The following is a 14,498-nucleotide window of genomic DNA, read 5'->3' as shown; positions in this document are numbered from 1 at the left end:
TCAAAAAGTCTGTATGACGATGAGAAACAAATTCAGTCAAGCGTGTCCAAAATTTGACTGGTTCTGTACAGCTGTGTAAACATTCATTGTTAGGCCATATTGAAAATAAAAAATGTCTTCACAAGATACTTTCCCTGACACAGTAAAAAATATTACATATTAAAAAAGATCTTTATTTCAAAATCTCAAACTTTACAATTAAAATTCTTTGGCACCTAAATTTACAAATCACATAAATTTAAGTCAGTGTTATGTCCTTGAAACACGATGTGAAAATATCACTTTCTTTCTTTCCTCTTCTTTTGCTCTCCTGTTAACAGTTACATTTTGTTCATCCATCTCTCTTTCCGTTAACTGAAACAGTTGTAAGCCCTGACCACAAACAACCACCCAGGCTCCTCCCTCTTGTCCCACCCCAAACCACGCCCACAATCCAGCAGCATCTGCGATGTGTGAGAACAGCACCTTCAGTGGGTGGAGGCCGTCACTGTTCACACGCCACAAACATAAGCGTTGGTCTGGTGAGGTGGACATCAATAGGGTGGGGCGTAGTAAACGTAGCCCTGTGAGAGGGGAAGAGTGTGCCAGGGGCACTGACCACTGAGAAAGTAGCTGTAGAGACATGCCTCCATTCTCCTGCTCTTTCTGATCAATCTTGATACTCAGTAGAGACAGCTGTCCATCATCCCCACCACTGGCCAATGAGATAATGTTTTCCTCCATTTGCCCCGTCTCTCTCTGCGGTGCTAAGGCAAGTGTGTTGACTCCACTTTGATGGACAGGTATGGAAAAGAAAGGTGCTGATGGGCCTGAAGCAAAGACAGGGAAAATCATTATTAGCATAAACACATAGAGTTCTATTACCAGACTCGAGCCTGATGGCACCCGACACTGTGGGATTTTGGGACAGCTTCACAGTTTTTATGCATAACTTTTTGTAATTCTCTTGAATTTGTAATTGATGAAACATTTATTAGTTTATAAGAATACACATACTCTGTCTTTGAGTCAGAACAAATGCACTGTAAATTTTCCTATTAAGCTGTAGTCATCTCACAGTTAATTATACAAACACACACGCTTATAAAAACATTAAAAATAATAAAAAAACAAGTGTTTATGTTCTGGTGTATGTATGACTCACCCTGCCAGCTGACACCAGCCTTACTGTTCAAAACTGCTGTTAAATCCCACACAGATATACAACCATCTGTAGTGGCACTGAACAGCAACAAAAGCCTGAGACATAAAGAGATGGACAAATGAAAATAAGTGTAAGAAATCATTTAAACATGGAATAACAATGTTTTTGATAAATGTACAGCATTTCCTTACTCTCTGCCCTGGGAGTCCTCCAGCTTGTAGGTGGCGACGCTGAGCACACACCTCTCATGGAAAAAACACTCCCAAAGCATGTCAACACTCCTATTGCTCTCAGTCACACTGAACAGCCTAAAAGAGAAAACAAGCACCATCTCAATACATTAATCACAGAATGTTAAAACATGAAACATATTTGAAACTCATTTTAATTCATATGTTTTTAATCTCAAACCAAGTTACCTTACTGCACCATCACTACAGCCCAGAGCCAGAATATATTCAGTTCCATTATGCACCACAGCCATAGACATGTACCTGCAAAATTGAGAAAGCACTTGCACAGTAAATCACTATGAATCTCTCTATTAAAAAAGCACAATTAGGAAGAGGGTACATTGTATTGTCTGCCCTCTGGTGGTCATACATTTTCAGAACAGCTACTACCCCCCCAACCAAAAAAAATCATACAGGTTTGTAACAACACTAAGGTGAGTAAATGATGACAGAATTTTCATTTCAGGGTGAAATATCCCTTTAAGACAACACAAATGACTTCCCAAACCTAATTCTAGATCCAAACTTGGAAAGTAGAGAGTATTTTGACAAACATACACATACCTCGTCTCTGGGTCCATTTTGACGGTCTTGTGTCGATTCCGCTTCCGTTCCCACTGCTCATCCAATCGATGGCCAGCTATCTGAGTGACCTGACAGATTGGCTGACCCTGCTGGTCATCCAAACGAATCAAGAGCCTGTAACACTGCAGCTGAGCCCGGCCACCCGCCGAGAACACCAAAGAAGACAGCAAGGAGGTATATGTCCGGTCATCTCTCCCTCTTTCATTAGTTTCTACTCTTCTGATGGCAGCCAGAGCACGAACATTTGAGATATGGTCTGTTAGAACCGCAAGCACTTTAACAGTTCCACTCTGTGGATTGATGGCAAGTACACCCACTGTGGTATCCTCCCCTCCGGTAACAAAAATCTCCCAAAGTTCTGACAACTCTCCAGTCTTTGTCAGACTACCAAGGTGACACACACAGCTGATGCCTCGCCCATGTAGCCCCTCTTTCAGGGTATGTACATTCACATCAGTTTCTGTGGACGCTAATGAACGTGATGCCATGACAGCTCCGTGTTTGATGAACACAAGGGTACCATGTCCGATTGCATGTGCATGAGGATCTGTATGGGTGTGTATCGGGCATTTGTAGGCCCAGGATCGATGGCCGCCTCCACAGGCAACTGATAATAGCTTCTCTTGTCGGTGAGGGTCCCATATAACGAAGTGGACAGAGTGGAAGCCCACCATTACAAACCGAGCCTCGGCTACGCTTTCACTCTCTTGATCGATCTTCCTCTTCTCAGTTCCCTCATTCAGCATCTTTCCTTGTGGTGCATCTGAGCCTAGAAAAAGAACCTTCTCCAGCCACTCCATGCCTTTGCAGGCCCGCTGAACTCTACGCACTTTCAGGACGTTTTCTTCAACAGTTAGTATTCTAACAGATCCATCTCGACCTGTACTGTAACATAAGTCTTGATACTCGCACACAGAAGTCACACCTTGCTTCCCATGGACTCCGTAAAGGCTACTGATGGGAGACATAGGACCACCAAGGTGCATTTGCCTGTTTTCGGTTTCTTGACCATGTAAGTCCATTCTTCTTTCTCCTCCTTCAATTCTTCTGTCATTCCTTTCTCTTTCAGCATACAACAGTAGTGACCCCCTCCGGTCACCACACAGGTACAACCCTTTTTTTTGTGACAAGGTAACTGCAGCAGTCAGCCAACGTTTGGCACAGGGTGGCAGCAGGAATGGAAGAAGAGTTTCCTCTTTTATATGAAGGCCTGATTCATCCTCCATCACCTTTATTGTCCACCGGTACACCAATCCTTCAGAGCCTGATGCCAGAAGACACCAATTCCAGGACTCTCCAGGCTGTCCCTTGACCCAAAGTACAGAGTGAACTTTACCCTGTCCAGCTTTGAGCAAGACTCCTGCACTTGGCTGCCTTACAAGAAACACTTGGACCCCTCCATTCAGATTACCCACTGCACATACCCACACAATGCAATTTGAATTCTGGACTTGGATGCTTGTGATCTCCATCACACAATATGACTGGAATTCTGCTCCTCCTTGCCAGATGACATCCCAGGTGTCACCCTGACTAAGGCACACCTCTCCTTGATCAGTACAGACCAGCACTGTATTTGATTCATCCTCATCCACTAATCGGACCACTTTGGGACAACCTTGCCCTTTAAATCCCAGATCCAGCTGAGTCTCTGTCTGAGTTTCCTCACTGTCTTTTCTCTCCTCTGCCACTCTCCACATTCTTACCCCACCATCTGCACCTCCAGTAGCCAACCATCCCTCCCTACAGCCTACACTTCCCTCGCTGACAGCTAGTGCCCTCACTCCACCTGACCTATGCCCTCTAAATGTACGTCCCACCTTCCCTTCACCTCCCCATTCCCAGAGCAGGCATGCTCCATCTTCTCCTGCACTGAATACACGGCTGGGTGTAAGCTTGACACAGAAGACCCGTGCCTGGTGCCCGTAAAGCACCCGAAGACATGTTGGTGTTTCCTCTCCACAACCTGCATCTCCACCCAGTGTGCCCACGCTCCACAAACGAATGCTGCGGTCATCTGAGGCAGATGCCAGCCACCCAGATTTCTGAAGGTAGCAAAGACTGAAAATGACTCCACTGTGGCCCAGCAGACGTCTCTCTACCTGGGACTGACCATCAGGTTTGGTCCCTGTGGGCCTCCACAGCACAAGCTGGTTGAAAACAGTCCCACCCACCAGCACTAAAGAGTCCCAATTCTGACCAATCATAAGTGCTGAGTAGAGAAGACAGGTCTCTACGCAGGAGTAGAAGGAGAGAATGTTACCAGATTTGGCTTCTAAGAGCAGCAGGGCATTGTGGGCCAAGGCTATGCCCAACAGTGTGTGGGGTTGTGCTTTTAGCCAATGAATGTCCAGCACCCAGTCTTGAAGCTCCAAGAGAGGACCAATCAGCTTCAGGCATTGCCCTGCAGAATTGAAGCTGACAAGCCGAACTCCTTTTCCTCCAAAAACAATGATCTCCTCCTCGTCATTGTCTCGAACAGAAATTTCAGATGAAATTGCATTGTTGAACTGTCTCTCTCCAGACTGATATTTTCTACCAGGTCGTATCCCATGGATACGGTAGTTATGGAGAACATTTAAAGATGCACATTCTTTAGCAGATGCTTGAAGACTGTACACAGAGAGGATTGGTCCCTCACCTAAAAAAAAGACACAATTGCAGGAAAGAATTAATCAAATTAATTAATTGTTTATAGAGATAAATACACTAATACATGAATACTGAATATTTTAATGATTTTAATATTTTAACTAATTATGAATACTGAGAGACATTTCTGCATTTCCCAAGCACATTTCCCTCTTAATAAAGGAATGAAATTCAGCAAAGGAAGAAAACTGAGACAATCTACATTATGAGAATGAGGTTTAAATTATTATGAGAATAATAATTAAATATCCATTAATTATTTGCAGAATGCTCATCATTTGCAGAATATGCAAATGATTTGAGAATAAATTGCCATACCAATCCCCAAAAAAACCATGAAAAAACATTCAAATTTTGCATAAATTATAGAAAAGTAAGCAATGTTGGAAACTTGGACTTTTAGAATCACTGATCTATATAAAGAGCATTATGTCATTATACAGATCAGTGATTAGAATGCATTACAAGTTATTAAAAACAGGCTATTCTATTGCCATTACATTCCTCACAGACATGTCTTGGATTCTGTATAAGCTGCAATATGTAATATTTTTGCAGTAAAATATCCAAAAACCACTGAGCCAGTGTTATATATTTTGTTCAGTTGAATACTTACAATATCCCAAATGTTTCCAACTATTTGTAAATCGTGAGAAAATTGCTATTTAACCAAGGATCCGGGACATGTGAGTGAGTCACCTGTCAATGGCGCCATATCTGCGTTAACCTCGGTTTCTGGTTTTATTTTGTAGAAGCCATGGAAGCAACAAAGATGCTTTAATATATTACATGTTTTATTAGACAAGGGAACATCTGTTTTGATACATTTATAGACAGAAAACTAATTGTTGTTATATAGCTAGCTCAACACGTTTAGTCTTATTGTTTAAATCTAATTTTCTTGATTTTTTGCGAGTACCATCCTTTATCATGCCTGAGAGAAAAACGCTATTTTGTGAAGTAGCTAACATAGAATAATCAGATGCAGCTTTATTTTTAGTAACAGTAAAACAGCATTTTCTCCAACACACAATATGTTTTTAAATTAATTGCATGTCATTTATCAACACAGCCCATCCAACATTTAATATGATATTCTAAAATCGATCTATCTTACTGCAGTGTGCAACAAGTGTCTCACAGCATCCGCAGAGAGAACGCACAGAGTAACGTTATAACATCATTTTCAACACACTCAAATGTATCTAATATGATAAACAGAGCTGCGTTACCTCATATTCATGACTGGCATAATAAAAGTTGCGCTGCTCGTGAGGCGTGTGTTGCACAATCGCTCCAGCGGCCTCGTTCAGCTCCTACAACACTCGGTCCTGCTCTGCTTCATACTACAGTAACGTTAATAATCGCATCCATGAACATGATTTCTGCCCGAGTCCTACCCCGATTGTTTTCCACCGGATGTGAGGTGAAGACCACATGTCCCAAGATTCCTCGCTAAAATTTGGCGTCATCAAGCTACGCCTTTGTTTTGAATAGGCGACCTCTAGCGGACGTAAAAATACATATTGCACTTTTAATCACTGCAAAAACATAAAAACAGATCTATTTAGGAAGTTATCAACACTTTTCACAAGTAATCGCAGCAGCCATAAAATTATTTGAAGCCCTGAACATGAAATACCAAATCATATGACAAAAACAGTTTCAGTTTGATGATAATTAGGGTTAGGGCAGTATACAAGGTCTTTCATGTTGTAATACATGTGGCCTACATATCAAACCCTTCTGATCTGTATGTCATGCAGACTTTCTAGTCTCTTACTATTCAGGATATTATAGTTTGTAATGTTAAACAAGGCATGAAATAAAAGCAAACTAGCTAAACCAAGAACATTTGGAGAAACTTATGGTTGCTAAGGGAAACCACCTCCAAAATGGCCACGAGTCATATACTGCATAATTTAATCCAAAATGGATTATAAGTTTGATGATTTGCTACTTGTTCATTAAAAGAATGAATGTCACCTGTCAACAGGAAATCCTCCCCAAGAATTCCAGCGCAGTCACTGGAGCTACAAGCACAGCGATCTTCTTCACAGCAGACTCCACGGGAGATGCCATCTTACACGGTCCACACAGCAGGCTGAGGACTTCTGGAGCACAACAAAAACATTAAAGCATTTTTCATTCCTGAAGTACCATTTACAGAAGGCAAAAGTCTCTGTCAAATAAATAAATAAGAATAAATGCATACTGCTCGTGCTCGCAATGGCCTTTACTATCAAATCAAATCAATGTAGTTACAATATCAGTCCAGGGCTAGATTCTCACAATGGGTCATAAAGTTCAATATAAACTAGAAAACATATATTTAATTTTTTTTTGCATTTTTGAATTATATTTTTTACATACTTGTATATCGTATAAAAACATTTTATTAAAATAGTTTTGTGATTTTAAGTAATGTGTGGGATAAATATTCTATTCTAAATAATAATAAAACCCTGACTAAAAAAGATGACACTTTTATTATGTTTACCTTCATGTCATAACCATGAAAATGTGAATCTTAGGGGGTACTTCAGGTAAACATTTTAGTTCAAAGGGGTTTACCTGACAAAAGTGTGGGATTATTAAGGGAATGTCAAGCAAACAAACACCATTAATTGAGTAAGTTAAAGTGTTAGTTCACCCAAAAATGAAAATAATGTCATTTATTACTCACCCTCATGTCGTTCTACACCTATAAGACCTTCGTTCATCTTCAGAACACAAATTAAGATATTTTTGATGAAATCCAATGGCTCAGAGAGGCCTCTATTGAGAGCAATGCCATTGTAAATCTCAAGATCCATAAAGGTAATGTACTAAAAACATATTTAAAACAGATGGCCGATTTCAAAACACTGCTTCGGAGCTTTACGAATCGAATCAGTGATTAGGATCTTCTATCAAACGGCTAAACTGCTGAAATCACGTGACTTTGGTGCTCCGAACCGCTGATCCGATTCGTAAAGCACCAAAGCAGTGTTTTGAAATTGGCCATAACAAGATATTGTTGAAAAGTTGTTATTTTGTTTTTTTGGCGCACAAAAAGTATTCTTGTCGCTTTATAATATTAAGGTAGAACCACTGAACTCACATTAACTGTTTTAAATATGTTTTTAGTACCTTTATGGATCATGAGACAGGAAATGTCATTGCTGTCTACAGAGGCCTCACTGAGCCATCGGATTTCATCAAAAATATCTTAATTTGTGTTCCGAAGATGAACGAAGGTCGTAAGAACGACATGGGGGTGAGTAATTAATGACATTATTTTCATTTTTGGGTGAACTAACCCCAAGGACTAAGTTGACCAAAGACTAATTTTACCTTGTTGGAAAAATCATATTAAATTGTTTACTGTGTTTTGGAACATGACAGTTGGTTCCAACTGGCCTGAGATTAATAAAAAAATGATCCAATCTAGTCATTAGCTGCTCTAAAATGGTCATAAACGGGAAATGGGAAATTTAATTTTAGCTAAATGACCAGCTAACACGTTCCAAAAGATAACTACTGAGTAGGTTTTCTACCAAGGGTCTGTTTGCTACTTATTTATTGAAAGAATGAACGTCAGTTACCATAAAATGTATTTTCCAACAGATCATCATAACTATCGAGTTCAATTTCACTTACGCGTCCCCTGTAGAGATCGTGCATCTATTTTGGGAGAAGGTGAACTGTAAAACTGGAGTATTTTCTTTCATACTAAATCCAGCAGCCACAGTCGCATTTCTGATCCAACATGTTTCGTTCTGCATGCATGTGGTTCTCGCTTCCTCGTTGACATCGCGCAGCGTCCAATCGCGCTGTTCAATACTGCACAGACTGCACCACACTGGCTATCAATTGGATGAAACGAGTCCTGCGCTTTCTACTATTATAACGCGTAGATTTGTGTTTTTGCCTGATGCACAAACCATATGTATTGAGCAGATCTCCTGAGAATGGTATACAAATCATATAAACTGCACAAACGGGTGAACTGCCTTTTTTTAACGCCCGGAGCGTCTTTTTGCGCATGTGTCTCCAGTCTGTTGTTTAAATTTCTTACGGACCGCTTAAACCCAGGGGGTGGGGACAAAGTGTAATATTTTCGGGATAAAATCGTCAGACTGATGATTGCATGTAAGTAGGGTCAATATAAATGATATATTATCAGTTTGTCATTAGCGGTTGTATAATGCACGAGAGCTTCATGAATAACAGTGAGCTCTAGCTGTAGTCTTACATCGCAGCTCGGGTTCACTTCTGTAGTGCGATGCTCGGGTTTAGCGCTGTGGCTAACAAGACTAGTGGATCTATAATAATAATAATTGCAATAAAATGCAGCCTGCTCCACCTGCACCTGTAGTACTTGACAAGTCATGGATTTAAAAGCTTGTTTTTCCTTTGTTCATTCTCTTGCGTGTAATAGCGATGCGATTCCTAAACGAATTGTTCTTTTGAGTGTGATCGTTTCAATGAGTCGGTTGAACAAAACCGGACTGAACGATTCGTTCCCGAACCGGACCTAATCGTATGAGTCGAGAACCGAGTGAGTTGACAATGAAAGCATTGTGAACTGAGGATTTGGGATGAATTACTTCAATAACTAAATAGCAGAATTGTTATAAATAAAACTGGAAATATGTTTTCTACTTGTCAGACAGTTTTATGAACACACACGATTGAGTTGGTTTTATGTACGTTTTTCAAGTGCAAAATAATACAAATTATTTTCAACCGATAGATATAAACGAAGATTGTATATACACATGATTTAGTTGATAAATTTCGTTTATAAATTAATTTAATTTTATGAGTTGAACAATGGTTGTAACAAACTGGGACCAATACAATTACAATGACAATGAAAAAACAATCGATAAATAACAGAAATATACAGCAAAATAATAAAAATGCCTACGTTTTAATGAAGACATCACGACGTAGAAGAACTGCTGAACATTCTTTAATGAACCGGTTCTTTGAAACGAACGGTTCAAAAGAACCGATTCTTAGAAACGTGAGTTTTATCCCCCAAAGATCAAATGTTTCATTAATTCTTTCAAGAGGAGGAGTAAATATTAAGATTAAAAAAATAGTCCCTTCATTTTGCTTTCTGTCTGCTAAATTACAGACTTCACATGTGTGCCTGGTGACCCCTTGCGCATCAGGTGGACCCTGGATGCATTTCCGTTGAGAACTGATGATCAAGCAACCTCACACACTCATATTTACCTGTGGCATCCAGAGTTTAACATATCACTGCAACTGAAACTCTGGAAGCGCACTGCACATAACGGGACCAAACCGACCTCACCTTCCTGTAATGCTGGAGTGTAAATCTCAAAAACTGACACTGTGATACTGTAAATGTTACCATGTGTACAAAGTGTACATGTAACACTGAAAGTAGACTGTTCTGTTGAATATACAGAAATTGTGATTTTATAGATTTTCTATAAATGAAGTAACACATAGTACCTCAACATAAGCCTTTGGACACACAAATACACTCATGCTGACCACCATGACGTACCGCATGCCAAACTTCACTCTGGAGCAAAAGCTTTTCCTGCTTCGGAGAATCCATGCGGTGGTAGACACGGTCCAGGACTTTCGGAAAGACACCAACACTACTGTGCACCGGAACGCTGTATGGGCAGAGCTGGCTCAGGCCTTCAATGCGGCGTTTCCTAGTCGACCCCCCAGCAGCATCGGGTCTCTGAAGACGCTGTGGAAACGACTGAAGGTGGAATGTCGTGTAGCGCTGCAGAAGAGACAGGAACAGCAGGCAGCTGGGCTTCCAGTGTCTGCCCTCACTCAGGTAAATTAAAGTCTTTCTGTTATACGTTTTGGAAATTCTAGTAGTAGACTTTCCATGTGCTTCTAGAGTCAACACAGTGTGGTTGTGTGTGCTTCTTGTCAGGTGCAGAGAGAAGTCATTGCTCTGGTGCCAAACCTGATCTCCTGTCTGGAGGAGGTAGATGGAGATGGCAGCTATGCCTCAGTTAGGGGCAGCTCACCTGGAGCAGGTAATTAATAGTCATGTCATCTCTATTACAGGATGAAATACTACCACTCTCCCTAGCTGTCAACTCTGTAATTATGCAGGGAAGGAGATTAATTGAGTCATTCTCTCTCTTGTAGTGATGGGGCTTTCTGGCACTAATGGGAGTGAGCATGAAGATGCTGACCACAGTCAAAATGATGTAAGACTGAAATCAGCCTTGAAACGATTACTAAAATGCCTCTTAAGCTAAAGGTTTTCTTTCTTTATGATTGACTCTTTTATGATGTACAAGGCATGGAAAATGTACATGTCACACCATTATGTTAAAATGTAAAGTGTTACCAGGTCAACGTTTTTACATGCAATAAACACAGAAAATGTGGTTATCTTGCAACACTGGGGAAAATAAATAAATTTATAATTATATATACATTACCATTCAAAGATTTTAAAGGAATTAATACTTTTATTCAGCAAGGATTCATTCAATTTGATCAAAATTGACAGTAAATGCATTACAAAAATGTCAAATAAATTATATTCTTTTGAACTTTCTATTCATTAAAAAAAGGAAAGACATGTATCATGATTTTCAACATTGATAATAATAAGAAATGTTTCTTGAGCATCAAATCAGCATATTAGAATGATTTCTGAAGGATCATGTGACACTGAAGACTGAAAATTCAGCTTTGCCATCACAGAAATAAACTACATTTTAAAATACATTAAAACAGAAGAGAGTTAATTCATAATATATATTATTATTTACTGTATTTTTGATCAAATAAATGCAGCCTTTGTCATTATCATTATATATAATTTAAATGTATAATTATTTAAATATTATTTAAATGCAAACTCTTATTTTCACCAGTGTTGCGATTGTGTTTACTGCATGTTTATACATGCATGCATGCATGTTATATTGTCAATATACACTTATTGCACAAATGTACACCAAATATTATGCTGTTAAACTCACTTTTTTTACAGGAAGTAGACAGCAAGGAGAACTTAGCCATTGAACTTGGTTTGGCCTCACCTGCTCACCCACCTATCAACTCTGGGATTCCTCCTGCCACTGCCTCCTCTCCTCTCCGCTCACATTCAGTCTCTTCCAGGTCCAGTCGTCCCTCCCTCATCTACCCAACCAATGCAGGAAGCACCTCAGGGCTGGGATCAGGGACTAGGGGTGCAAACTTTGATATCATACACAGAGAGCCTGCGGTGCCACGTGCTCCTGCCAGAGGATCATTTGAGAATTCATTACCGCCAATGGACTCTTGTACCTCAGACTCAACATGGGAGGCACGCCGACAGGAACTGTTCGAGCTGGAGCATCAGCAGACGATGAGTCTGTTGCTGCTTCAGCAGTGTGTGTGGGAGGAGAAGAGGAAAGCAGTGAGGCAGAAAGAGAAGGCGGCACGGGCCAAGAAGAGATATTACCAAGCCAAACTACGGAAGATAGGCGCAGATTATCTGCCCTCCAGTAGCGACAGCGAGGATAATGAACATCCACAGACATGAACTCAGATGTTTATGACATCTTAGCTATTTTTACTTTCTTTTGGAAAGTCATTTTTTTTTAATTCTATCAATTTTGTTTATTTACAAAACAATATATTTTTTATTGTGGACTAAACTTAATTGGTGTTTAGGAATGTACCATGTGTATCATATGGAGGGGGAATTCACTCAAGCAGGCTTTGTTCCAATAGCAGAACAGAAATCTCTTCTCCATTCATCCACACTGGTGCTGCATTCCATTCAGTCGAAAGTAGGATATTTCTACTTTAAAGGGGGTGTGCCCAAAATTGAAAAATTCATCATTTACTTACCCTAATGTCTTACCAAACTGTATGAGACTTTCTTTCTTCTGTTGAACACAAAAGAATATATTTTGAAAAGGGTTCATTTTCAGATCCAATGGTTTTTTTTTGTTGTTTTCTTTTTGGACCCAATGGCTTTCATTTCACAAAAACAGTTGAAATATTTCTTAAAATATTTGTTTGTGTTCTGCAGAAGAAAGCAAGTCCTACAGGATTGGAGCTTTAAAGGCCCGCTCACCCTAAGAACGATAACTATAAAGATAACGATAAAGATATAGTTCTATAAATCATTCTAAATGTAAGAAAATAGCACTGTCCACACCATATCTATAACGATAATGACATAGAAAAATGATATCACTTTCAGAACGATTTTTTCCAGCTGTTAAACGATAAAACGCTGACAGCCAATCAGAATCGGTTCTAATTTAAGGGCTTGCGCATTTAAAATGGCAGACGACATTCTGAGAAGTTAATCGCTGAGGTCCAGAAAAAGCCACCACTGTTTGACAAAAAGATATAGAAAATGGATATATGGAAAACAATCGGCCATACCCTCGGAATAAATGGTGAGAAGTGTTAACGGAGATGAGATTATGCCAGGCTAGCAAAAAGTGTAACATAAAATTACCTCAGGTATCCGGCGCTATGTCGACAACATTGTCTTACTTCCTTTGAAGTTGCCGTGAAAAAGACTAGGCGTTGTTTTTATTCCACTATATTGACTAAACTATTACTCACCTAAATTCACTGTTATATTAGATCGATTACGCTAGCTATTCACTCGAAACATAGCATGCTGAGGACATCTGCTGGTTAAAGCCGTGTAAATGCAACAAGAACAGCAAAAACATGTTGTAAACACTTTGAAACCGCAGCGCGTGAGCTTACAATAAACAATTACCGTACGTTGATGTGGAAGCAAATATAGTTATCGTTATAATTATCGTTGTTGGCGTAAGCAGGCCTTAAGTTACACTGGGTGTCATGTTTGAGTAATATACAAACGAAAATGTTGTGGAAGTTCAGACTTTCCGAGTTGAATGGAACACAGCATAAGGGGTCGTTCACACATAACGCATTTTTGTGTTTAAAATGGCAAGACTCAGAGTAATATGATAAAAAAAGAAGCATTAACTTGAGTGCCTTGTTCTTAGAACGCCATGTCACACGAGAGACGCAGTAAAAGATTTGATCAAACATCAAAAATGCGTTGTGTGAACAGCCCCAAACCCTTACATAGTCAGGCCAAAATTGAGCAGTGATATTCATTTCTGCTTAATGGGAAGAGGAAATGAACTGAAATGAGATTTCTAATGTTACTGTAAGGATGGATTAAGGTCCTGCAAGGCCCCCTTTTGATGCAATTGTGATTCATAATGTCTAAATAGCAGGAAATTATACTGCAATTATGAGGGAAAAAGTCAATATAGTGCAATTGCACGAAGGAGGCTATTGCCAGTCCAGAAACCATCCTTGTATCCAACTCATCTGACTGTTTTAGGACTGTCTTCAGGACCAACCTTTTGATTCTGTTCACTGTAGCTTATTTATACTATGCAGGTTTTTTCAGGTAAACAACTGTTTCTCGTAAATGGACATCAAACTCATGGACTGGTTGAATTTAGCTATGTTCAGTGTTGTTCATTTATGTCTTAGTATACAGTGTTTGGCAGAGCCCTCTGCCCTTCTCAAGTTACGAAAAAAATGGACATTCTGTCATCATTTACCTTCTCTCATGATGTTGCATGAAATAAAGTCAACAACATGGGGTTAGTAAATTATGATGCTTTCAGTTTTTAATGAACTGTCCCTTAAAAGTGTTACAATAGTAGCCTGGAAATGGAGTGTGTAAATCAGTGAAGCAAAATGTTAAACTAGTGAGAACCTTCCACTGTAAAAGTAGATTTGAAATTTACATGTAGATGTAATTTCATTTTATTCGACTGAAATTCGAAAAATGTGTAATGTGATAAAACAAGTAAATCTTTTTTAACTAAAGAAGCGTTTGTCTTTTGAATATTCAAAAAAAAAAAAAAAAAAAAAGA

General features: G+C 39.5%; 2 protein-coding genes across 3 annotated transcripts; one reads left to right on the top strand and one right to left on the bottom strand.

Moving 5' to 3' along the window:
• Positions 1-157: 157 nt before the first annotated feature.
• On the bottom strand, positions 158-6,722 carry wdr6 (WD repeat domain 6). The gene is given in 7 exon segments (XM_048209987.1): positions 158-809; positions 1,145-1,239; positions 1,336-1,452; positions 1,564-1,638; positions 1,942-4,603; positions 6,601-6,624; positions 6,627-6,722. Coding segments are annotated over 7 exon segments (3,603 nt in total). The 5' UTR covers positions 6,697-6,722; the 3' UTR covers positions 158-249.
• A 1,120-nt stretch (positions 6,723-7,842) lies between these two features.
• LOC125279877 lies at positions 7,843-14,469 on the top strand. Of its 2 annotated transcripts, none has more exons than XM_048209992.1 (5): positions 7,843-7,873; positions 9,743-10,432; positions 10,535-10,640; positions 10,756-10,817; positions 11,615-14,469. In XM_048209992.1, exons 2-5 carry the CDS (start codon positions 10,124-10,126, stop codon positions 12,146-12,148), a joined length of 1,011 nt encoding a protein of 336 aa, XP_048065949.1. In that variant the 5' UTR covers positions 7,843-7,873; positions 9,743-10,123; the 3' UTR covers positions 12,149-14,469. The 2 variants fall into 2 exon arrangements, with proteins under 2 accessions (XP_048065949.1, XP_048065948.1); XM_048209991.1 differs by lacking the exon at positions 7,843-7,873 and adding an exon at positions 8,263-8,748.
• Positions 14,470-14,498: the final 29 nt, after the last annotated feature.

The sequence above is a fragment of the Megalobrama amblycephala genome, linkage group LG12 (genome assembly GCF_018812025.1).
Source record: "Megalobrama amblycephala isolate DHTTF-2021 linkage group LG12, ASM1881202v1, whole genome shotgun sequence".
Classification (NCBI taxonomy): Eukaryota; Metazoa; Chordata; class Actinopteri; order Cypriniformes; family Xenocyprididae; genus Megalobrama; species Megalobrama amblycephala.
The sequence above is the reverse complement of the archived record's forward strand: the minus strand, read 5'-3'. Positions and strand labels throughout refer to the sequence as shown.

What these genes read in the sequence shown, in the direction of transcription:
- LOC125279877 (XM_048209992.1), top strand. Translation starts at nt 10,124, where the DNA reads ATGCTGACCACCATGACGTACCGCATGCCAAACTTCACTCTGGAGCAA. An exon ending in CAGTGTCTGCCCTCACTCAG is followed by an intron (nt 10,433 to 10,534) that starts GTAAATTAAAGT and finishes GCTTCTTGTCAG; the next exon opens with GTGCAGAGAGAAGTCATTGC. An exon ending in GGGCAGCTCACCTGGAGCAG is followed by an intron (nt 10,641 to 10,755) that starts GTAATTAATAGT and finishes TCTCTCTTGTAG; the next exon opens with TGATGGGGCTTTCTGGCACT.